The sequence below is a fragment of the Oryzias latipes genome, chromosome 4, assembly GCF_053564925.1.
Source record: "Oryzias latipes strain Hd-rR chromosome 4, Olatipes_Hd-rR_3.1".
Taxonomy (NCBI): domain Eukaryota; kingdom Metazoa; phylum Chordata; class Actinopteri; order Beloniformes; family Adrianichthyidae; genus Oryzias; species Oryzias latipes.
The window spans coordinates 17,647,494-17,672,421 of NC_136240.1; the positions used below are offsets into that span (position 1 = coordinate 17,647,494).

Genomic DNA, 24,928 nt, shown 5'->3' on the forward strand with positions numbered 1-24,928 from the left:
TTAAAGTAAAGATGTGTACCTTGTATTGTGAGGTGGTAGCTCTTGCGTGCTTTGCCTTCAACATTAGAGGCCACACATGTGTATGTTCCCCCATCGGAAAGCTGCAACCGTGCAATCTGCAGTTTGCTGCCCCCTGAGGAGATGTGCATCTCCAGAGACTCTGAGTTCTCTAAGAAAAAGTGATGTTGTAAAATTGACTTCTTTAGAAAAGAACATTGGAAAGCTGCTGAGCTTTGTTTGCCATCTCACCCTTTGAACAGGTCACTTGAATGTTTAACTGTAATTGTTACATTAAAAAAATGCATAAAGTGATTTTTAAAATGTCTGAATAAAAAAAGCTTCAGTCTGAACTTACCAATGGGTTGTCCATTCTTCAGCCAGCTGAGATTGGGTGGAGGAATTCCAGAGGCATCGCAGGCAAAAGAAACCGAGTTACTGATGATTTCCACCAAACTTTCCCGCACTGATCCATCAATTCTGGGTGGAACTGAAGAACAGACGTAAGAAAATAACAACTGTTTGAAACAATTGGTTTTAATGAATCATTAGATTCAGAAGTTGTTAATTTAGTAAATAAAGCTACCGTGGATGTTTAAGTGGAAGTTCTTGTCAACTTGTCCAGCAACGTTTGTGGCAATGCAAACATACTGTCCTGTATCAGAAACCTACAGAGTGGAAACAGATCCAACTTAAAATTTTGATGGCAAACAAGACAAACACAAGGAAATGTGTGAGATATTATGACATAGGGGAAACCTGTTTGTAGCAGATTAATTTAAAAGAATATTATCATATAATATTGTTTTTTTTTACCTCCGAGGTTTTGATCTTAAGGATTTGTCCCTCTGCCAGAATCTGCAGGTTGGCCGATTCTGTCAGCACTCTGCCGTTCTTGTACCAGATGATGTTGGGTGGAGGCACAGCGTTAGACTCACACTGTAGAGTTATCGATTTGCCAACAAGTGCATTAACCACAACAGGAGCATCTCCGCTGTTGCCCCGAATACTGGGGGGGACTACAAGGGTGGGAAAAGAGGAAAATCTGTCAAGAGAAAGTTCATCGTAGACACATATTATGTGGCTGAAACCACGAAGATCCCAACTGACCAAAAACAGTGAGATGAATGTGTTTGTAAGCCTCTCCTGCTGCATTCATAGCCACACAGGTGTACTTTCCCCCATCAGACACTTTTGGTTTGAGGATTTGCAAAGTGCGACCACCTAAATTCAACAGAACATTTAACTTTACCGTCAATCATATTTGTGAAACAGTTCCCTCAATTCGAAATTGTGATCACGACCCATCATTGACCAAGTACCTGGCATGATGAGTGTGTTTGAGCTGGCCTGAATGGGCCCCCGGTCACTTAACCAGCTTAGTGTTGGAGGGGGAAAGCCAGTTACTTCACAAGAAAGGGAGACAAAGTTGTTCACCACCGCCGTCACATTTTCCAGGCTTACACCAAAAATGGATGGAGGCACTGCAAAGACAGAACAGAGACAAACTTATTTATTAAAGTGGCCAGCATTTCTGACAATAATTTTTTAATTCCTCACACCCTCCGAAAAAAAAAACAAAAAAAAAAAACTAATAAGATCTATTTTTTGTTAGAAGTTATTTAAAAAAATACGGTTGTCACGATCAAATAACTTAGTGATAAATGGATTAATATTCCTAAGATCCAACCAGATCGATCTCTCTGAGACAAGTTGATAATCAAATCGACTTATACCGTAATAAAATAATTTCAAAACAAAATAAATGAATTATGATCGATCTCGGAAAATACCATTTGGATTAGGGGCACAGCAGGTTTATTTTACTATGAGGTAAAAACAACACAGTGGAGAACCTATGTGATGGCAGCAAAAAATGATCAAACTATCATTGCAGTTCAATGTGTGGAAACACTTTGAATTTTACAAAGACCTTATGACCATACAGTGTGGTAGAATGGTCTCATAATTTTCCGTTTGTATAATGTTGATTTTGAAAAACAACAGTGGGCCAAACTTTATGGAACTAAAATGTTAATGAATTTGCCATTAATTCTTCTTTACTTGTTTGTTTGTACACATGTTTAATTTACATGATTATCTTGCAAGAAATACAAGTAATCAGGAAAATCTGTTCAGTACTCAAGTATTTCTCTGAGTCCCACTGGTTGAATTTTTGGCTAAAGATGTCCTGGATCGATTTTAGGTACCATAAGTAAATTATACCGTTCCAAATAAACCAATAAACCAAGCTTTGAATCAGATTGGCAACCACTAATTATTATATGAATGGAATAGTTCATTCATTCATTTATCTTCTAAGCCGTCCCTTTCGGGGCCACGGGGCAGCCGGAGCCTATCCCGGAATAGTTGTAAAAAAAAAAAAAACAATATAGAGGATTCTCCAAGGACTTACCATGAACGTTCAGATTAAATTGCTTTTCTGAACTTCCAGCCACATTTTCAGCGACGCACACATACCGTCCTGTGTCTGGTACCAGTGCAGAAACCACCTAAAAAAAAAACACGTGGTCATTTAAAAACAAAAATATTCTTACTAGAAAATCCAAAAGATGTATAATAATGAAATACAACTTTAAAATTAAAAGAATATAACATTTACAATAACTTATACATTAACATATACATAAAGAAAAAGCAAACCATTTGATGTCCTTATAGTTGTCTTTCCATTGAAAATAGTTTATGTTATTTAGTTGAGTAGCTGGTCCTAGTTCGATCCTGAATCGCATTATTAACCTGTTAAGTCAAAGATTTTCCTTTCATTGTTGCTTAACCAGGCTGTTTCCTGTCTATTACCTGAAGAGTTCGCCCACTGGACAAAACCCTGTATGGACCTTCAGAGCTGATGAGCTGACTGTCTTTAAACCAGGTGACCTTGGGGGTTGGATTTCCATCTACATGGCAGTCCAGCTGGGCTGTCTGGTTTATGAGAACTGTTACCTCATCAGGCACATCGCTGTCTTTTTCCCTTATGACTGGAGGTACTAATGTTGACAGATATGAATTAGTGCCGGCTCTGCTTACAAAAGTATTTTCATCTCAAGATGTAAACTCCGATCCAAAACTCACACAGCACCCTAACATCATACTGGATGGAGTCTTGCCCTGCTTCATTGATTGCCACACATGTGTATCGGCCGGAGTCCTCAAGCCGAGCCCTGGGGATCTGTAGCACTCGCCCACCTGGGAATGAAACGGCAAAGATTAGGAGAAGAGTCGCCATCTTTTTTTTTTCTTTTTTCCAGATGATGTGACTCACCTGGAAAGATCAAAACTTTGTCATTAGACGTTAGCAGTCGTCCATCTTTGTACCAGGTGAGCATTGGAGGGGGCACTGCATTTGTCTCGCAGTACAGAGAAAAGGGGTTGTTGAGTATCACATCTCGAGAATCTCCTCCAAAGGCTGGAAGAGACGTGGAACCACCAGCTCCACCAGGTTTATTGAAGTTAGGTGGGACTGAAAAGTATGGGGAGTTCGAAAAAGGAAAAAAAAAAGATTTAACAACTGATCTGGGAGTTTAGGATCTAACAGACAATGCAAGATATTTGATGTTACAGAGTGATGGTACAGAGTTGTACTGAATGATTATGAATGATTTTTGCAGTATTTTTTTAAACATTTTGGATTAGAGTTTGGTGGTTTAAGATAAACACAAACAGTGAACAATCACATGAGAACTATCAGTTACATGAAAAAGTCTTTTTGGAAAGACACAGCTTATGTGCAAAGAGAAACTTTCAAAGAGCTTCAGAAAGCCTCCAAGACCATTGCAGAAAACAGCTTCATTGAGAAAACACAAAATCACACAGGCAACTTTAAACTGTGGTGGATATGGTGTCTGCAGGGTCATTAAACATGTCAGCATCAGTCAGCCCAGTTCACCTTGTATATTTACATCAAAGTCCATCTCATCCTCTCCTGCTACATTAGTAGCCACACAGGTGTAGCGGCCAGTGTCCGACACCTGAGCATGTTTGATCTGAACAATACGACCATTTGCTGTTACAGATACGTGGTCATCTGCTCGCAGGATCTGTGTAAAAGATGTTTTGAAGTTTTTGTTTACATGTTGCAAAAATAAAATCATGTATGGACAGATCTCTGAAAGCTTACCTGTCCATCCTTATACCACTGCAGTGTTGGGGAGGGAAAGGCTTGAGCTACACACTCCAGGGTCAGTGTGCTGTTGATTGTAACCTTAACCTCTTTAGAGGAAAGTTCATGGCCAGAAATGTCATTCTTATTGATCTGTGGAGGAACTGAAGACCAAAACCCTTTTCTAAATTTACATGGACATCTTTAATGTATGATATATTTTTTAAAAGCCCCACATCAACAGAAAATTTTACAAAAATTTTGGCTTTTTGTTAAAATTCAGGTTATCAAAGTCTGGAGAATCTTACCATAAACTTTGACTTCGTAGTGTTTTAGTGTCTCCCCTGCTTCATTTGTAGCCACACAGGTGTACCTCCCAGCATTCTCCACCTTAGCATTCAGAATCTGCAGCGTTCGACCACCTGGAAACACAAGGGTCAGATATGCACCCAACGTTTCTCAGCTCATTTTGAAGGGACCCTTATGTCTCTGGTCTCAAACCTGGAAGGACCCGAACGTTGCGAGTGGATTCAAACTGAATCCCATCCTTTAGCCACGTGATCAAAGCTGGGGGGTACGACTGGACTTCGCACACCAGTGAGGTGGGACTGCTTAGAGTCACGATGACCTCCTCTGCAGAGAAGTCAGGGCTGTTTCCAGCGATTGTGGGTGAAACTGGAACCGAGAGAGGTATGTCAGATGCACCAGTCAGGATACTTAAGAATCTTTTTCAAGCAACCAAGTACTTTGACAGAACATTTCCATCTGAGTTAACACTCCTTGTCTTAGTACCCAGGACATTGAGGTTGTAATGGCGGCTGCGGTCTCCTGCACTGTTGCTTGCCAGGCAGCTGTAGCGGCCAGTGTCTGCAACTTGGGCTTCTGAGATCTGAAGAAAACGGCCATGAGACAAAATCTGGTGGTGCCTGTCAGGCACCAACAACAGTCCATCTTTCAGCCATTTAATCTCTGGTACAGGGTTACCTGGAACATTCAAACAACCAAAATGCTCGATCAGCTGTGAGGTAAGAAAATTAGCCAGATAAGTTTTTTTTTGTAAGGATGTGATAAAACATACCTGATGCTTCACAGGTGAGCGTGATGTTGCGCTTCTCTTTTACTTTAGTATCCACAACAGTTCCTTCAGCCACAACCCTCGGTGGAACTGTCATTTAAATATTTACAAAAATCTTTTTCAAAGTGGTATTTAAGCTTTCACTGTTATTATTTTTATGGTTGTAAAGAAGCTTCAACACTGAGGTTTAAAAATAGAGAGGAAGTAACATTTACTGTTTTATTACCAAGTATGACAAGGTCAAAGTTTTTCCTTTCTTCTCCACCACTGTTGGAGACAATACAAGTGTACCTCCCAGCATCCGTCACTGCAGTGTGCATTAAACGAACACTACGTCCTCCTAAAGAATGAATGTTTAACATTGTAATTTCTAAAAAATGTTTATTTTTAAAGCTTGTGGAAGTGTACTTTCATTTTCTAGGATTATGAATAGTTAATGTACAAAACTTGACTCACAGAATTAAAGTTTAACATGAAATAATCACTTTTTTATTGAAGAATAAAAGGTTAAAATAATTACACTTCCAAAGTAAAAATCCAGACAATGAAAAACAAACTGACCTGAGAGGATGAGCACTGAGCTAGACGTTTGAATGGGCTGATTGTCTTTCAGCCAGGATATGGTAGGAAGGGGAATGCCTGAAGCCTCGCAGGTCAGAGCGACTGGGTTCTTCACAACAACACTGATGTTTTCTGGTGAATGCACCTGACCAAGAATACTTGGAGGGACTGACCAAAAGCAGATGCAGAGAGGTAGAGGAGCAAAAAAAAAATTTTGAATACAGACTGTTTTTATGTAAAAATACCAAAAATATAGGATTAAAAGTTATATTTTACCATGGACACTGACGTCGTACTTGCTGTCGGCCTGTCCTACTACATTAACAGAGACACAGGTGTAACGTCCTGTGTCTGTAACGTCTGCATCTCTAATTTGCAACAACCTCCCATCATTCAGGACCTTTGCACCATGCTGTCCTGTGATGGGCCGTCCGTCCTTCAGCCATGAAACTGCAGGTTTTGGCACACCTTCTGCAGCACAATCTAGGGTAATATTTCCTCCTTTTATGACGGTAATGTCATCGGTTTCTCCTTCACCGCGCCTGATGGAGGGGCGTACTAACCACAAACATAAAACTAAAATGAGTATGCCATTTGTTGCAAATCTTTTTGTTTCTTTCTCAAAGTTTTGCAAAATAAAGATATTTCCCTAGGCAAAGAGTTGGTAATTAATGATGTGCGTACCGTACACTTGCAGGTTGTACTCCTTGGAAGTGGCACCAGCTGCACTCGAGGCTAAGCAGGTGTAGGCGGCTGTATCTGCTTTCTGAGCACTGGAAATCTGCAGCTGACGGCCTCCTGACAAAATCCTAAGTCGTTGGTCTGATTTGAGCTCAAAACCTAAACCAAAGCAAAGACCAATTCTCATTAAAATTTCTTTCAATCTTCCAGTACATCAGGGGAGTCAAACTCCAGACCTTGAGGACCAGCATCCTGCTACTTTTCAGAAACTCCACCATATCTGCAGCTTATTATATAGATCACGTGTGTTTAGCCAGTAAGGAGCATAAGGGGCAGATTGGTTAGTGAACATGCGGGACACCGGGCCTCAAACCCTGGAAGTTGGCGTCTGTGCCGTACATGCACTTACCATCCTTCTTCCATGTGAGGCTGGGAGGCGGTATTCCACTCAACTCACAGACCAAAGAAATAAGATTTCCCTCAATCACTGTCAGATGAGAAACCTCCCCAGAGCCCCGGATACTGGGGGAAACTGCAATTACAATATGAGACCACAAGGAGGCGATCCAAAATTAGACTTTAGTGGCACAATTGAGCCTTTCTGCAAAGATTGAAGCATTATTTTCAGAAATTCACAATATAAATAAATAATCTTAGAGATAAGTGTTATTTAACACATGACATTCACAAAATGTGAATCTAGAGGTTAATTTTGGATTTTTGGGTATAGATTTTTGGTTTCCAAGAAGTTCAAATTCAAGATATTTAGGGAGTAAAGTAAAGTTTTTTAACATTTTATCCTAAAGGCTACTTATCTTGTGGGGAAAAAAAACTCACCCCAGACATCGAGGTTATAGTTCTTCTCTGTTTTTCCGGCAACATTGGTAGCTTCACAGGTATACCTGCCTGAATCCTGAACCTGGGCACTATTGATCTATCAAAAACCAGCATAGACAGGCTGTTTAATTGACCTTTTGATAATAACATGTCTTTAAAGTCTTGAATTACATTAACATTTAGGATGTTTCCATTTTGTGTGTCTCACAAACGCTACCTTAAGTCGACTTCCATGATCAGCGACTATCAAACCAGGTTTCCTAAAGAGAGGGCGGCCATCTTTGCGCCAGGAGAGTGTAGGTGGGGGGATTGCATCGCTCTGGCAGAGCAGCTCCACTGATTGTCCAAGCATCACCGTAGAGTTCACCTCCTCACCCTTTATGTTGGGGGGCACTGTGGCAGACAGAAGGACAAGTGATGAGATTATTAGCCCTGAACTATGTTAGAATAAAATCTTTAGGTTTAAAAACATGTTTTTCTCCTGTAATAAAAATAAATGATTCTCTAGTTAATTTGCTCTTGGAGACTGTCTGGCCCTCCCACTAATTAAACAGATTTTCAGTCAGTCAAAACCCAACAGAAAGTCTTTTAGGTGACTTCTTACATAACCTGCAAAAACAAGTCCCTTAGAAATAAGTCTAAAATTCATCCCTCATTGGCAAAATTTTCTTCAAATAAGCACAAAAATAATAATAATAATAATAATCTGCCAATGGGGTAAGAAAAAGGGTCTTACCAAGAATTCTTATTTTAAGAAAAAAAATTATAGTCACTAAAATGTTTTTTTTTTTTTTTTACAAAATAAAAAACATGTTTCATGAAACAAGGTTGTTTTTACTTAAGATTCTGTTTTTGCAGTGTACCAAAGTTCCCATGATAGCACAGCTCAGTATTTTTTTTATTATGTCTTTTTACTTTTGTATTAAATTTTACTTGGTTAGGGCAAAAATCACTTAATGAATGAACAAAATGGTTGCTGTTTATAAATCAGTTTAAAGAACCAGGTAAATGTGTTACATTATGGTAAAAGTGCAAACTGCTACCATTACCACAGATCTAAACATGATGTGCATCTGGCCCTGTACTGTTATGCACCTAAAGTTCTAAGAGTTTTTATAAGAAAAATGATTTGAGAGAAACTAAGTGGACAGCAAGAAGTATTAATTTTGGTAATCTGGCCCTTCAAACACAATCATGTCAGTTTCCTAACAGCACAATTCTTTAAGTTTATATCTAGTTCAGGAGGCATTTTGTTGGAGCCGCTGTTTAACATGAAACAGCCACCCTTTATGTGGCAAGTTTAACTACAGTAAGTAATTTCCGATCAGTTTTTCTTGTGTCATGGATGTTGAGCAGGCAAAGTCCCAACTCACTGAAGGACGATTGGCAGACCCTCTGCTTAGCGTTGGCTCAGCCACAGGAAGCGGCTGGCGAATGGTAGCAATTAGCTCAGAGAATGTCTCTTTCTGGAGAAAAAAACTACGGTATTTGATTGCTTTAAATAAATAAATGCCATTCTGCAGACACATACTCACGCAAATCTATGACAAATGGCAAACAGACTCTATGTAATGGTTTAGATTTAACTCTGTGGAATTGGTTTTGATTAAACTCGGATTTAAGTTTAATGTGGTAATTTGATGGGTTTATTGAAAATGTAGCCCAGAGTACCAAAATCTATGGCCTGGAAAACTAATGAGCAAGTTAAAAGTAAAGTTCTCATCCGTCTGGATCTGTTCTAGGACAGAACTTTTCCAAAGTCTGGATCATAACATAAATGCAATGTTAATGTTATGCTCAACTTAGAAATTTATTCATCTATGAGTCAGAATAAGGCTGCACGGTGGTGTAGTGGTTTGCCCACTTGCTCATAGTGAGTGGGCTTTGGTTCAAACCCCAGTTTGCATGTTCCTCCAGGGTATTTGTGGGGGGTTTTCAAGACACTCCAGCCTCCTCCCACAGCAACAAAAACATGCTTCATAAGTTAATTGCACTGAACGGGAATAATGAAGCAGGTTTGGAAAATGGGTGGATGAGTGAGATTGAAAAAAAACTACTTCATTCTTTACTGTAAATTTCCATGTCTTTTTACTATAAAAATGAGTTTTCTATTCAGTTTAATTTTAGATACAGTGGTCCCTCTTTTATCGCGGGAGTTGGTTTCTAAAAATAACCTGCAATAGATCAAGTAGTAGTCGGTTTTATTTTTTGCAATTATTATAGTTGTTATATTGCTAAAAAACTCCTCATTGCACACTATTCTTTTCTAAAGCATAAACGTTTTCACACTTGTCCCTCTTTTTTAACCTTTCAAAGTTCAAACCTCAGTAGAAAAATAAGTTTAAAATGAATTCAAAAAATGTGATAGCGATCAAAGATGTATATTTGGAAAGCTGTACTATACTGGAGAAAAATCAGCGAAACAGGGAGACCGCAGAAGGCGAACCATGTTATAGCAAGGGACAGTATACTTGGGTTTTAGAACAAACAAAGTGTGATTTTCTCACCATAAACCTTCAGCTCGTATTCCCTTTGTTGTTCTCCACCAGGGTTGATGGCCACACAGGTGTATGTACCTGTGTCGCTGATCTGTGCACTGCTCAGAGACAACACTCTGCCGGCAGACAGCACCTGGGGGGGGAGCAAAAACAACCGTGAGAACACCCCAGAATTCAGCACATGAAAGTACACTCTGCGTTCATCTGTAGAAAAACATTTCATCGTCATCTAAAACAGTTTCATCAGAGACTGGAAACACAATTACGAACAGTTTCTGAATAGATGATGAGATACCTGTGTCCTATGGGAAACAATTGCCACAGGACTGCCGTCTTTTAGCCACGTAAGACTGGGCAAAGGAACACCAGAGGCCTCGCACTCCAGCTTAGCAGCCTCATTAACCACAACTGCTACTGTACTGCCTCGACTGGAGATAGTAGGAGGCACTGAAAAGCAAAAAAAAAAAACCTGTCTTGGAGGGGTCCTTACTGAATGTCACTTCAGAACTATAAACACCTACCAAACACTTGCAGGCTGTAAAGTAGCTCTGCAGCTCCAGCCAGATTGACAGCCAGACATTTGTACACGCCGGCATCCAACAGCTGCGCCCGCTCGATCTTCAGCACCTGGCCTCGCTTCAGCACTGACACGCCAGTTACACTGGTCAGGGGCCGGCCATCTTTGGACCAGGAGACAGCTGGAGCATACATTTACAGAAAAGGGCATTAACACAAACCACATAATAAAAAAAAACAATGAATTAATACCTTAGAGGCATCAACAAAATAAATGAGAGTTTGAATTGATTGAATGCAAGTTTAAGTCACATATTTTCTAATGTGTCGATTTTAAAATAAACCATCATTATGTCCAACAAAAATGCCTCCAGTTTGAACTGTAAAAGCACTGAAATGTTCATTTATTTAAATTGGCATTCTCTGAGTCAACTGTGACAGACTGAATGCAAATAAAGAATCCAGGAAATTGCATTGCTTCATTTTTTAAAAATATTTTATTTTCATAATAGAAGAAGAAGAAAATAAGTATTTAGCCTCTTCAAACAAGCAGGACAGACCTGCTACTTTTCCATCCAGTCTTCTGTATTATTGACACATAGTTTGAACTGGTTATCTGTTATCTGTTACCTGTTGACACCCCTAAATAGCCAGACTACAACTTTTCCACCATGATCAAGACCAACGAGCTGTCAAAGGACACTAGACAAGATTGCACACCTGACCAACACTGGCACTGGATGAACAAATCTACAGTAAGCTTCACTTTATGCTGCGTATAGACAGTCAACTAGAATGAACTCCAAAAACATGATTTTAAAAAACTCCAAAAACATGATTTTCATCTGAGTAGGTCTTTAAGGTGTTCACTTTCACTTTTATACCTGCCTACATAGAAATTACTAAGATCCATTTTCTGCTCAATAACTGATGTTTTGTACTGGAGGTCCAGTTTAATGATCAGAGGAAAGTAGGATTTGCCGTCTGTTAGCAAGCACAGCCTTACTGAGGAAGACATCTGTTATCAATCTCACCAGGTAATGGGCTTCCTGTAGCCTTGCACTCAAACTCAATGGGAAAGCCAGACAGAATAGTCTGGTTGATGGTCTCCTCGGAGAAGAGGATTCTGGGAGGTTCTGGGGGTAAAATATTACATGCAAGGACTTAAACTTATATATCTTCACTGAATAAATCTAAAATAGTAAATAAAGTGCAGAAAACAAGGACAGTAAGTGTGTCTGTGAGTTACCGTGTACACTCAGTCGAATATGCTGTTGCACTTCACCAGCTGCATTGGTGGCCAAACAAGTGTATTTCCCAGAATCCTCCTGTCTGGCCTCTGAGATTGTGAATGTTCGGCCTACTGACTGCAGCTTTAGTGACAGAAAAACGCAAAAATACAGAAACTGTTGATTAATTTCTGCACACTGCAAAAACAGCCCCCTTAGAAATAAGTCTAAAATTCTTCCTTCATTGGCATATTTTCTTCAAATAGGCAAAAAAAAATAACATCTGCTAATGCAGTAAGAAAAAATGTCTTGCCAAGAATTCTAATTTTAAGAAAAAAATCTAGTCACTAAGACATATTTTCTCAAACTATGATTATTTTACTTTTAAAAAAACTTTCTTGATAAGAAAATTTTCCTTGTAAGTCATAAAAAAAAATCTTGATTCAAGGGTATTCTTTTTCTTAAGATTGAGTTTTGCAGTAGAGTGGTGTATAGTTTTTGAGTCTGGGATAATAAATGCAATGTTTCAAAAGCATTTCATTAAATGTCAACATTTAACAGAAAATACTATATGATCATAAAAAAAAATACATTTTACATGTTCCCACTGTTTGTTAGATAACTACTCAACTTTTCTGTGCTTTTACTCAGCATTTTCATTATTTGTGTGACTTTTTTGCATTTATTACAGTCTTTTGAACAAACTAACCTTCAGGTGTTCTTTTGTTGTATCAACAGGTTGACCATCTTTAATCCATGTGATACTGGGGGGGGGGATTCCAGCAGAGATGCACTCCAAACTGATGGTTTGATTAAGAATCACTGAGCGCTCAGCAGGCCCAGGCATACGGATAGATGGAGGCACTGCAGAGACAAGCTTAAAATAATCTATTTCCCTAAACACATCCTTCAATTTCTGAGCAATTAAAAACAAACTTTACAGAAACTTTTAAAACTATATTTTTAGGAGAAGATAATACCACAAAGATAAATTACGCTGTTTTTACCTTGAACTACTACATTAAAGTCCCTCTGGTGGTTTCCAGCTTCATTAGTGGCCACACACTGGAAATGTGCCGTGTCAGTAACTTGAGCACGGGAAACAACCAGTCGTCGCGCGCTGGCTACAATACGCAACCCTTGGCTCTGTCTTAGCGGTTTCCCATTCTTAAACCACCTGTGGAGAGCAGGGTTTTCCGATGACAGGTGAGTGCATGCGTGTCTGTTTCGGCTTGAAGCATGTCAGAATGACACCTTACGTGATGACAGGTGCAGGTGTTCCTGTGGATTCACATTCCAGCTCCACAGGACTGTTGATTAAAACTGTGCGCCCGGTTACATCATCAGCTCCATCAATGAAAGGGGGAACTGAAAGAGGAAAAAATACGTAATAATATAGGTTAAATATTAAATTGGGTCCCCCTGTGCAGATTTAATCCACAGTATGGTTAACTATTTAAATCTGTGTTGGAAATACATTTTTAGCCATATCCAACAGAGGTGCTATTTAGTGTTTTTTACCTAAAACTCTGACGTCGTATTTCACCTCCTTATCTCCTGCAATGCTTGTGGCCACACAAACGTAGCTGCCAGAGTCTGAAGTGCTTGCTGATACAATTTCTACTTTTTTCCCCTGTTCAAACACTCGCACGCTTTCTCCATCCCGCACAGGGACTCCATCTTTCAGCCAAGTAATGGAGGGAGGAGGGTGACCCGCCACCTCACACTCTAGGATCAGAGATTTGGCCACAATCACTTTTTTCTCCGTGGGTCCATCATCACCCCTCACAATGGTTGGAGGCACTGTGGAGGAAAATATAAAAAAAGTAAACAATGTGGTTTATATGAAGCCTTAATAAGTCCCATATATTTTATTTACATCTGATATTTAAGTTCTACAGACTAAAATCTGAACACCAATGTGCCAGTTTAAATTTCAAATGGGATTTGGAATTTCCAAACTGATAACTTTGGAAGTGATGCTCACAAAGTGATCTACACTACAGTCTCTTATAATAGTTGAATATCTCTTTGCTATGATTGTCAAATTTAAACTTTCAATATAGAAGTCTGTATTCTATCGTCTTTAAAGATTTTTTTTATCTACATCGCTTTTATTTTTTAAAATGCAGGACTAAGTCAATTGACTTCATTATTAAACAAATTTAATTTAGTAGTAAAATTAATAAATATTTCAGGAAAAGAATGTCAGCTTTTTTTTAATTTTTGCATTCTTTTGTTAATTATACATTATTCATAATCCCAACAGGCTGTTTTATGAGGTTAAATATGTAGTGTAATTTTTACAAAAGGTTTTTTTTATTTTTTCCAAAGGAATTGAAACTCCTTTCAAGCTAATTTTGCATGTTTAAAGTACTTTTTCCAGGAGCTGGTCGCATTTGCAGGCTGACCTTCAGCCTGCAAAAGCTGAAAGACTTGAACAAAAATCACTGCTGTTTAAAACTTCAAACTTCAGACCTCCGCATAGTTACAAAAAAGAAAAACATGACTTCTTAAGTGTCAAATAATCTTGATTTCTTAGAGTCAAACTTTTGGAACTATTAACAAGCAGGTGGCTGAAGCTCTGATGGATGTGGGTTCAATTCCGAGACTTAACATTTGCTAAAGTCTTGGTCTAAACCACTGAACCCACATTCCCCTCAATTGCAGTAAACCTGTACATGTTCCAAATGTAAAAAAACATGACTTGATGAAAAAATACATAGAGATTTGTACTTCGTTACATCATTAATTATGTTGAATTACTTGAAAGTAAATACGTTTTCTTATTACACTGCCTCAAGTTTTCAATGCAATTTTTGTTGCAAATTAGGATTCCCACCGCCTAGACATTTAATTTTATGGATTTCCAAGTGCCGTCCTTCATTTCAAGAAATACCTTTGAAACTGACAGACATATAAAAGAAAATTTGAGTCACTTCTGATTTTCTAAGAAGTTTGAATTTGTAGTTTCCAGCTCAAACAGCACCAAGATTATAACAACATGTTACAGTAAGAGCTGACTGGAAAGGGGCACATCAAATGACTAGTAAGAAAAAAGATTAGATTAGATTGCCCCCTGCCTTCGCCCACAAGTGGCCGGGATAGGCTCCAGCAGCCCCGTGACCCCGAAAGGGAATAAATGGAAGAAGATGTATGAAAAAAGATTAAATTGTGATTTTATATATTATGTCCTACTTTTGTTTACACATCTTTTAAATGAACTTAATCTAAAATTCAGACTAAACCAAATAAATTTATGAGATAATTTTCTCACAAATCTTCAACACGTTAGTTTCCTCATTTGTTTCTGCAAATGAAGGAGTGATCTTGTACAAGAGTACTTGTAGCTTTTTTGATTTCAGAAGTTGAAGAATGATAAAAATGCAGGCAAGTATTTAAAAAAACAAAAACAAATAGACATTTACCATAGACCTCCAGCTCGTAGTTCTTTTCGGCACTACCAGCCACACTGGTCACCTTGCAGGTGTACTGACCAGCATCAGTCGCCTGCACACGAGGAATCTTCAGGAAGTGACCTCGTTCCACATACTGAGTCTGTCGGTTAGACAATACGGCTGTTCCTTTTCGGTACCAGGTGATTGTGGGAAGCGGCACCCCGCGTGCCTCGCACTCCAAATTCACTGTGGTGTCCTGTAACGCTGTGACCTCCGTTGTTAGGTTGCCTCCTTTGATAGAGGGGGGGACTGCCATAATGAGATAAAAAAATATATTCTCATGTTTACTGAGGCATAACAGTTCAAAACATTATTTAATTTCACTTAACTGCTTTGTGGTCTAAGAAACATTAACTTACCATAGACAATAAGGTTGAAATCTTTTGACTGTTTTCCAGCTGGATTTGAGACACTGCATTGGTAGAGGGCCTGGTCCCCCAGACGGGCACTTTTAATCCTCAAAACCTGACCCCTGTTGGTGACCTCTAAATTTGAATCACCTAGAAACATTAGCCTAATGAGATAAGAATCAAAAAGGATGAGCCAGGAGTTATTGCACAATTATTTCTTATGTTTTCTTTGAATTTTTTGTAGTACATCAGAACACTTACTTCCTGTTTTTAAACCACTGGATGATGGGAAAAGGAGATCCTTGTACATTGCACTCGAGAGTTATTTCTTCTTTGACATTCACTGAAACTGTCTTAGGAGAGTCCGATCCGTCAATTTTTGGTGGGACTGAAAAAAAATAAATGTGTGTTTTTAACTGTAGTAAAGTCTTAGGTAGCATCTCCGAAAAAGGTTATTTGTATTTTTTACTTTTCTGTCGTAAACACCAAGATAAGAGGATTTTTTATCCCAAAATAATTATTAGCTATACGTAAAAGACAGCATAAATAAAATAAAGAAATTGGCTTTGATCAACGAAAATAGTGTTGTGAACGTAAAGGTTTGTGGTCTTGCTGTGAGTTAACCACGAACTTCCCTTACTCACCCATCACATCCAGGAGAAAATCTTTTTCTGTGCTTCCTGCTATGTTGATGGCTTTGCAGCTGTAGCTCCCTGCATCTGCCTTTATGGCCTTCAGAACTTTCAGTGTTTTTCCCATGTCAAGAATTTGGATGTTGCTACCAGAAACCACCTGTCCATCAGGATAAACAGTCTTTGTCAGATGAGTGAAAACGACATTGGAAGTAAATGTTTCAAATAATCTTGAATGAGATCACTCATGATTAGCAAATCAAAGGATACAATCTGGGCCTGGCAGGAGACATAGACACAATGGCCAAGTGAGCTGAAATGGGCCAAGAAACTTTGATGCCTGCAACTGTTTATTTGAATTATTAAAGTGTGAAAAAAAAGGCTTCTCAGACTTAACTGCATGCATGAATTCATATTGCAGGCAGAGCAATGCTTTAAAGTCTGCACTCCTGGATTTCATACCCTTTAATTAGAGCTTATTTTCCTCTGCAAGTGCTTTTATTTAATTTCATTAAGTGATGAAAGAACAGCGTTTGAAATTTCTGTTTTTTATTGAAGAAAAAACAAGTTTAGGCTATGAAAATTACAGAGCTGAGGGGTGTTTATTGTCTCCAAGTGTGTCCTCTATGTGCGTTTATTTTTTAAAAACACTGTTAGGATCTTTATTAAATGAAATTACACTTACAGGTGCCCCATCTCTGTACCAGGTGATGACAGGAGTTGGACTTCCTATAACATCACACATCAAGCTGATGGGCTGGTTTACAATGACTGACAGGTTTCCTTGTATGTCCCTATCACGAAGGTCTGGGGGCACTGTGGAGATGTCAAAGGTGACAAATTATACTAATAAGAGGCAATAAAGGCTATACTAGAGATGGTCTTATTGAATTATTAAGCTAATAACTTCAAAAGCAAATCAATCACCATTGACTTTGAGCTGGTACTTTTTCTCAGTGGATCCGGCATCATTGGCAGCAGTGCAGACATACTCCCCATTATCCAGAGGTGAAACTGAGGCAAGAATCAACAGGGTCCCATCCTCCAAAATGGACACCCCCGGTTCATTCCCTGTCAGTTCTTGGCCATTGCGCAACCATCGAATCACAGGCTTTGGCAAACCTAGAAGAAATTCAGGGTGAACGATAGCCTTTAATATAAACTGAATAAATGCTCGCATTTAAGAAAATCAACTTTTTAGCTAGTTGTGTACAATAGACTTTTATATGAAAATGACCACATATTTTAAAGTACAAATTACCTTTAGCAGGGCAGGGGAAGGCAATCCGCTGGTTTGCAACTCTCTCCTGTAAGGGGCTGTTGAAAGGGGGCTCCAGTACTTCAACGACAGGGGGTACTGAAAAAGCAAACATTGAGCTCACATATGTTACAGATACAAACTTCAGGAAAACCATTGCAAATTCATAGAAAATAATTTTGTATATATTTTTAAAAACTCTGGGTCTTGATAAACTATAGGAAAAGTGTTTTATCACTTCTACCAGTCACAGCTACTTCAAAAATGGATTTAAAGTTCCACAGTAACACTGTAAGCAATACTTTTAGCTACATAGTCCCTACAGAGTGCCCGTGCACGACTTACAAATCGTTTTAACACAACACTAAATGCATTTAAAACAACTAGCTTTTGAAAAACTTTTTTGTGCTATAACAAACATTCATCTATTGAAGCCCCCTAAAAAAAGCTAACCCCACACATAGACATTATTATTTATTTATTTGATTTAGTAAAAGAAATTCTGCAACCAACCTTGAATCACAACCCTAATGCGAGCCTCATCCCTGCCTGCCATGTTAGAGGCTGTGCACATGTATGTTCCTTCATCCTCCAGTGTAACAGTCTTCAACACCAGGCTGCCATCAGGTGATGCTTGATATTCTTTGAGGTCTTTAGTCCATGTTACTGTTGGCTCTGGGACCCCTTTTGGAACACAGGGAAGCTCGACTGTGTGACCCACCTGCACCTTCATTACCTTGGGCCCGGGCTGAATTCTGGGGGGTACTGCAGAACAAGTGGAAGATAGAAAAAGAAAAAGAAAAATTCAACCAGCAAGTGATGTAATTCTCATGTCTTGTGTGTTGCCAAAAATGGCCACATTTTAAAATATATCAAAAAAGGGTAAAACATCACATTTACTTAAAGACCCACTCTGATGAAAATTGTGTTTTTGGGGTTTTTAACATGTTTTTGTGACATATTTCTGATGATGGAGGAAATATATAAAGAAACTTGAAATTGCATTTGTGAGTATTTCTTTATCCAAAAGTTGTGAATCAGGAGCTAATGAAAAAATGCTGTTTGACAAAGAACTTATGTGTGACAGAATATACTCTGGTCAGGCCACAAACTCCTTGCTTCCCTCTGCAATGGAGAGGGGAAGGGGGGTGGGGTTGCCCCGCAGCAGCAACTCAGGGGCAGATTTCTAATAAACTACTCCCCCTATGCAGAAACGATGTTTGATTTTGGCCCAAAACATCATAATCATAAATAAAAGACCACTGGGAACGCTTTTACAATAGATCAAAAGATGATTGGAGTGGTTCTTGAAGTAAAAGTTCTTTAGCGTCACGATGTAGTTCTTGTAAGGAATTAGGAACTTACCAATCACACTCAGCTCAGTGGACAGTGTCAGGTTACCAGCAATGTTAGAAGCAACACAAACATAAAATCCACTGTCTGACACTCTAGTCTCCAGGATCTTCATGGAACCAGAGGACAGCTGGATATGTCTGAGGAGAGCAACAACAACATCCTGCATTAGTGTGTATGCACAGAAGAGGGTTGATCCATCAAACAGTGGAGGGAAAGTCCAAGCAATGACTGTACTTGCAAGGCAAGGAAAGAAAAATTACAGACAATAATTTTCACTAAAGGGCTTACTGTTAAACAATATTACTGTTATTAGACAACACAGTAATTCTTAATGATTCACCATCAACCATATAATCACAGTTAATGTGGCAGACCCACAATAAACACACCAGGCCACAGAAAATGAGGATGACTCATTTATTTATAAAACCACAAACTGTTCCTCTTAGACAAAATAGTGCAATGAAGATGGGTGGACTCTTCAGTCTGCAACAAATCACAAAGATGATCTTCACAAATGTTTGTTTTACACTACATGTTAGAGTGATGGGTAGAAATGAAACTTTTCCAGTATCAGGCATTATTTTTCACAAAAATGGTTGCTTTGGATTCAATAGCAGCAGTACTTATAAAGCTGATTCACTGTGGCGACTTCTGAGGGGATATGGTGAGCAACAACATCTTACAAAAGGGTGTATGGTGGAGTAGCGGTTGGCGCTGATTAAAATCCCAGCTGGGTCCTTTCTGTGTGAAGTTTCCATGTTCTCCTCTCCTGTGCAAGTTTTCTCCAGGGACTGTGGAATTTCTCCCACAGTATAAAACACACTTCATAGGTTGATTGGTGTCTCTAAATTGTCCCTAGGTGTGCATGTGATTGTGTGACTGGTGACCTATTCACGGGTTACCCCACCTTTGCCCAACAGTAGCTGGGTTGGCTCAACCCTGTGACCCCAAAGGGGATTCAGCAGGTTCTGAAGATGGATGGATGAGACAGAACTTATTTTTCCTCTCAAAATAAGTTTAAAGTAACCAATAGTCATAACACATTTTGTCTAAGAGATTACATATACAGTTTAAGAGGTTAAAATATTTTCATTAAATCAGCTGTATGTACAAATGAAAGGTACACTCTATTTCAACAAGAGGGGTTTAGAAACAGATGTAGCAAAGATATGACAAATTTTCTCCAAATAAACAAATTTAAAGCTAAAATATAGAATGAGTACTCTGTTATTTTTTTTAGTTTGGATTGAGTTAAAAAAGAAAAAGAAAAAAGGCTTGGACTTGATAAGTACTCCAAAACTTTTTTTAAAGCCCTTCTCGAATTGTGAATGCTGTTGTTTAACATTGTACTTCTGTTTGTGATGCTTATTTTATCGTTCTAGTTCAAAATAAATTAATAAAAAACAAATATAAAAAAGGAGCTAATCAAAAGTCATTAATTTTATGCTAACTGTTAAGGACATGTTAGTTTTAAAACTCACAGTTACACAAGCATTTTCTCCTTTTCACCTCAAGAGATTCAATTTAACAGCAATACTAAATTTCAGTTAGTAATACTGTAGACAATGACTGGTTTTACCTGGGTGAAAATGGGGAGATGAGCTGCTTCCCCTTGGCCCAGCTAATGGTAGGAGGGGGGACACTGCGAACATCACAAGGCAGCAAAGCATCTTCCCCTTCAATCACCGAGATCTTCACGGGCTGTGATGAATCTCTAGTCCCATCAGAACTGGATCTAGGTCGGACTAGTGAGGCAGACACACATGTGATTACACCCCGACTGTTGTGTTGTGAGATTTAGTAACAACTGTGAAATCGGAGTGATAAATTAAAGTGGAATGCCACATTTAGGCTTTCATTTTGATGCTGACTTCATCCCATCCTTTGAGAGGTTTACCATAAACTGTGAGCTGGACTTTTCTGGACGCAGAGCCAGCAGCGTTGGAAGCTGTGCAGGTAAACTCTCCAGTTTCATTTCCAGAAGGAGAGTTGATAAGAAGATTTCCATCAGGATCCAAAGAGAAAGATGGACCACCCACATTTAACCGCTTTTTACCCTAAAAAAATTAAAGCAGATGTAATTTTTTGTTTTTATTTTGTTTAGTTGATAAAAGCTTAAAATAACATCTAAAAAATAGTTACAGCAAAGCAAGTCAAATGTCCTGTTGTTGCATAAAGATTTTCTTAACTACATGTGTTTTCACATCTGCTGGTGCACAATATGCCTTGGTCTTATATTACACATCCTAACTGCACTGTTCACTTAACAACAAAAAGTTGACCCATTCAAACATGCCAGTGAAAAATTAAAATGAAACAGACAAAAGGAAATCCCACATTTCTAGTTACAAATTAGCTGCTTAGAGACACTAATGGAGGTGATTTGTTAGAGCAGCCCATTTTCTGACAAAAAGATGTGTTTGTTTGTGCTTTAGTTTTTACAAAGTTAATGACAACACAGACCTTGGTCCATGCAACATCCGGACGTGGTACCCCATTGGCCCGGCAAGGCAGAGATATGGGGATGCCTTCAATTGTACTAAACACTTGAGGACCATGTTGAATGGTAGGAATCACTGTAGACACAGGGCAAATAGTGCATTAATTTACAACACAAATATTACATTAACTGTGTGCATGATGGTTGCTGTGCTATACATGTATGGATAAACAGTATTAATGACATTTATTCTACCTGTTGTCTTTGTGTTGTGCTCTATTACACTAAGAAATAATCTCCAACTAACAAAAACAACAAAAACATACTAAATACACATATGTTTATACATTACGACTACGACCAATTTTTTGTTCATGAGGAATATATTTGTGTAGACAGGAATGGCTTCAAGCAGAGTGAATGAAGAAAGCTAATAGAAAAAAAAGAGGTGCTCCTTTGTTGCAATGTTATTGAGCCAAGTATTTTGCATGATGCTGTAGGCCTGAGAAGTTTTAAATGATTTTGTGACTGTCTTGTTTTCCCTGGACATCCTCCCTCGCTGTGCTCTCTGTCATCGTGCAGATGCTAAGTGTCCCCCTCTTGGTTTCTGATAATGTTTAAATGTTTTTATGTTAGGGGTTTTTTCTTGCTGTCCTCCTTGACTCCAATCTGTCAAGTCAGATGGTCACAAACAGACTGGGCATACTCAGTGCAGCTGCAAAGCTTTTATTAAGCCATTCACTGGAGTAAGTCTAAACACAGGTGAGGAGGCCCAGAAGCAGCAATTTATGTTGGTGCAAACTGAATTAGAACATTTCGCACGAGAAATTTTTCACACAGTACATTTACCCTTATCAAAGTAGCAAAATAGAATATTTCACCCTGATTAGGCATGGCATGAAATTTGTTCAAAGGCCTGCAGACTCAGTTTCAAGTTTTTCTTGTAATTATCGTTTTTTTTTTAAAGTGAAAAAATACTCAAATTTTAAAATATTTTGTTGTGCTGGGTATATTACCGTGAATGTTGACTGCGGTTGTGTGGTTGGCAGATCCAACAACATTTTCAGCCAAACAGATGTAGTCACCCTCATCACCCAGCCCAACTCTTTCAATATGCAAACTTCCATCCATCCTCACTGTTACATACTGGTCTGAGGTCACCTAACAGATTACAGGTAAAACAGGTTTGATTAAGTTTCAAGATATTTGTATAAACCCTAAAAGTAAGAACTAAAACCAAACCCATGAGTCTTTTATTTTACCAAGCCATAGTTGTGCAGCCACTGCCTCTCGGGAAGTGGATTTCCAGCCAGTAACACACAGGGAAGTGTCAGCTGCTGGCCATCCATTACATTGATCACAGCTGGACTCGCTGCAATGACAGGTGGTACTGCAGAAAACAGAATGTAAGTATGAGCAATCAAAAAATCTGAAATCAGCTCTACTTTTACTGGTGGGAAATACATTGGAAATACTGTGCAGTTAGAATAATTTACGGTATTTCTCATACATAAGCATACTTTCTTACAATTTTTAAGGTAAAAATAATAAAATAAAATGCTGTCACATTGTCACATCCGTTTTGATTTACCTTTTGATACACCCCCCCCCCTGTATGTACACACATTTCTTCTCATACAACATTAAATACATATCTAACATATATACATACTGTACATAGAAGCAAACAAAACACTTACGTAGAATGGCATTTATATAACGTAATATGATAGATGCAATGTTACTACAGGGTTCAAACTTCACAAAAACTCTGGAGACACGTGCAAACATGAACTTGATAAAACGGCTGCATGAGCAGCTTCTGCACAGGGTGTGGAGACCTGTAGAGGGAATTCTGTCAGCGCAGAAACGAAGAATTGGGGCCGGGGATAAATGTGATGTGGGGGTGTTTGTACTTTCTAACCTTTGGCCCACATCTAAAAGCTCAGCGTGTGGAGAACTAGTGACAGAGAGGTAGTTAACAAGGCACACGTGTTTGCACACACCCACACTCACATGTAAACGCTGAAAGGCACATGCAAAGACATGCAAACAGATGTAGCCACTAAGGATGCAATGATTAACTTTCCACATGATTCGGTTCAAGCCTCAATTTTTGAGTCCCAGTTTTGTTTTTGTTCTAAATATGATTTGAGTTATACAAAATAACAACCAAAAAAAATTTTGAAAAAAAAATGAAATCTCTAAGTGGAGTTTGATGACAAACCCTAATTTTAAACCTGGTGTAAAGTAATAAAACTAGAAATAATAAATCCAACCAAAATTTAGAACAACATTTATATGACACTTTCAAAGCAAACATAGTGGTATGCAGTAAATGCAACAAATTTACTTACCCCACGATTTGGTTTATTGGTACGGTTCAGTTCTAAACCGAGAATTGTGGGATCGCTCGTAACCACAAAGACGTTTTTTATTCTCTTAAAGGAAAATTCATCACAAATCAGTAAATCTTTGATGACAGACACACCTCTTTAAAGATTTGATTATAAAAATGTAAATGAGCAGAAAAGGAGGACAACACAGTTTAAAATGTAATAAAACTAATTTTTGAATTTTGTTTTTGGCTGTCTTTGCAATCTAGCTAGAGTAGGGGGAGTCAAGCAGCCACTTTTCAAATAATTTATTTTCTGGTCTGACACAAATATTTAGCTCTACTTCTGAAACTTGTAATGGCCTGATTGCTGTTTCTACAATGAGCTGTTTGATGTGAAAAGCTTTTTCTGAGCTCTCATGCAGACCAAGATAAGGGTCTGCCTGCAACTGAACTCTGGTGGGGTTCGCCACAGTGCAAATATGAACATCCAGTAAAAATTGTAAATGATGTAATCTTCTTGCATTTTCACTCCAGTCAGGTTTTTATTTTACTGCTTTTCCTGTACAGTTTCTGGTTCATTTCAGGAAAAATTGCTCCAAACCATTAGCTGTTGTGATTGCATTTCCAGCTGGTCCGGATTGTCCTCAGAGGATTGCATGTCAGCAAAGCAAAACAAAACAATAATGGTTTAAATTCTGAGTGTGTAAAAGTCAAACTAAGTTTGGGAAGTAAAACTTGATTAAGATAAAGAACAGAAAAAACGCTTTTTGTCCACCAGACTCTTTCAGAGGTGTTTTACAGTGATCAGCAAATCAGCAAAGCATGATTCTGGAAAGTTTGTGCCATGTTAGCTGTTTACACTCAAAAATAGGAGAAACTGTCCTGTTCTTTGAGAAACAGAACAATACTTGTAACAATTGTTTTAAGAAAAGTAAACAGGTATTTACCAAGTCCGGTCACAGTGATGGTGGCCTGGGTTTGAATCCTCCCAAATTGGTTTTGTGCCTCACAGATGTACTCTGCTTCATCATCCACCCAAAGATCTGACAGAAAAAAAGTCATACATGATCAGCATTTATTTTGAGGTGAAAGCAGGCTCCTTTAAGAGATTAATAAACGTACTAATGATGTGCAGATCTCCCTTCTTTTGTAAGATGCTTCCATGTAACCGGGGTCTGTTGAAAAGAGAGTAGCCGTCTGCTCTCCTCCAGGTAATCTGAGGCTCTGGGTGTCCTTCAGCTCGACACTGCAGAGTCACGTTTGAGCTAATGTCTGAAGCCACATCTGACAGCTCTTGAGCAAACTTGGGTGCAGCTAGAAAGAAGGTAAAAAAAAACATTAAGCAAAGTGATTTCCAATAAAGCTTTGGAAAACTGTCTTTTTGACCAAACCACATATCAAAGTCTACCAAAAACCACTATTGGTGCTTTTAAATATGGTGATAGTACAGATAGAATATAATGTGAAAATATTCTAATGTTGCATGAACTACAAATCTAAATTGGACCAGTATGGATTATTTTTTGAGGGGGAAAATTGAAAACAGTTTCCTAATGCTACGTTTAGCAACAACATGATT

The 24,928-nt window shown here is 38.5% G+C and overlaps 1 protein-coding gene across 3 annotated transcripts in view; it reads right to left on the reverse strand.

Annotated features, from left to right (window-relative positions):
* Positions 1 to 24,928, reverse strand: part of hmcn1 (hemicentin 1) — an 88,387-nt gene that overhangs the window by 16,943 nt on the left and 46,516 nt on the right. For all 3 annotated transcript variants that reach the window (XR_013655537.1, XM_023954311.2, XM_023954310.2), the window contains exons 16-63: positions 24,472 to 24,663; positions 24,297 to 24,392; positions 22,274 to 22,401; positions 22,028 to 22,172; positions 21,035 to 21,147; positions 20,469 to 20,628; positions 20,151 to 20,316; positions 18,578 to 18,705; positions 17,726 to 17,977; positions 17,216 to 17,311; positions 16,882 to 17,076; positions 16,640 to 16,770; positions 15,967 to 16,114; positions 15,584 to 15,710; positions 15,332 to 15,486; positions 14,943 to 15,221; positions 13,036 to 13,317; positions 12,774 to 12,882; positions 12,522 to 12,691; positions 12,224 to 12,378; positions 11,535 to 11,658; positions 11,320 to 11,421; positions 10,291 to 10,467; positions 10,065 to 10,216; positions 9,779 to 9,902; positions 7,489 to 7,664; positions 7,272 to 7,368; positions 6,844 to 6,966; positions 6,438 to 6,593; positions 6,030 to 6,311; positions 5,754 to 5,921; positions 5,419 to 5,532; positions 5,196 to 5,282; positions 4,910 to 5,101; positions 4,619 to 4,792; positions 4,426 to 4,539; positions 4,136 to 4,281; positions 3,905 to 4,055; positions 3,281 to 3,478; positions 3,091 to 3,204; positions 2,818 to 3,005; positions 2,414 to 2,510; positions 1,320 to 1,481; positions 1,108 to 1,221; positions 814 to 1,016; positions 584 to 665; positions 356 to 487; positions 20 to 169 (exon numbers count right to left, since the gene is read on the reverse strand). Coding sequence is in view for 2 of the 3 variants with exons in the window: in XM_023954311.2 (XP_023810079.1) it covers positions 20 to 169; positions 356 to 487; positions 584 to 665; positions 814 to 1,016; positions 1,108 to 1,221; positions 1,320 to 1,481; positions 2,414 to 2,510; positions 2,818 to 3,005; positions 3,091 to 3,204; positions 3,281 to 3,478; positions 3,905 to 4,055; positions 4,136 to 4,281; positions 4,426 to 4,539; positions 4,619 to 4,792; positions 4,910 to 5,101; positions 5,196 to 5,282; positions 5,419 to 5,532; positions 5,754 to 5,921; positions 6,030 to 6,311; positions 6,438 to 6,593; positions 6,844 to 6,966; positions 7,272 to 7,368; positions 7,489 to 7,664; positions 9,779 to 9,902; positions 10,065 to 10,216; positions 10,291 to 10,467; positions 11,320 to 11,421; positions 11,535 to 11,658; positions 12,224 to 12,378; positions 12,522 to 12,691; positions 12,774 to 12,882; positions 13,036 to 13,317; positions 14,943 to 15,221; positions 15,332 to 15,486; positions 15,584 to 15,710; positions 15,967 to 16,114; positions 16,640 to 16,770; positions 16,882 to 17,076; positions 17,216 to 17,311; positions 17,726 to 17,977; positions 18,578 to 18,705; positions 20,151 to 20,316; positions 20,469 to 20,628; positions 21,035 to 21,147; positions 22,028 to 22,172; positions 22,274 to 22,401; positions 24,297 to 24,392; positions 24,472 to 24,663 (7,326 nt within the window). In the remaining variant the exon portion in view is untranslated. The remainder of the gene's footprint in view (positions 1 to 19; positions 170 to 355; positions 488 to 583; positions 666 to 813; positions 1,017 to 1,107; positions 1,222 to 1,319; positions 1,482 to 2,413; positions 2,511 to 2,817; positions 3,006 to 3,090; positions 3,205 to 3,280; positions 3,479 to 3,904; positions 4,056 to 4,135; positions 4,282 to 4,425; positions 4,540 to 4,618; positions 4,793 to 4,909; positions 5,102 to 5,195; positions 5,283 to 5,418; positions 5,533 to 5,753; positions 5,922 to 6,029; positions 6,312 to 6,437; positions 6,594 to 6,843; positions 6,967 to 7,271; positions 7,369 to 7,488; positions 7,665 to 9,778; positions 9,903 to 10,064; positions 10,217 to 10,290; positions 10,468 to 11,319; positions 11,422 to 11,534; positions 11,659 to 12,223; positions 12,379 to 12,521; positions 12,692 to 12,773; positions 12,883 to 13,035; positions 13,318 to 14,942; positions 15,222 to 15,331; positions 15,487 to 15,583; positions 15,711 to 15,966; positions 16,115 to 16,639; positions 16,771 to 16,881; positions 17,077 to 17,215; positions 17,312 to 17,725; positions 17,978 to 18,577; positions 18,706 to 20,150; positions 20,317 to 20,468; positions 20,629 to 21,034; positions 21,148 to 22,027; positions 22,173 to 22,273; positions 22,402 to 24,296; positions 24,393 to 24,471; positions 24,664 to 24,928) is intronic.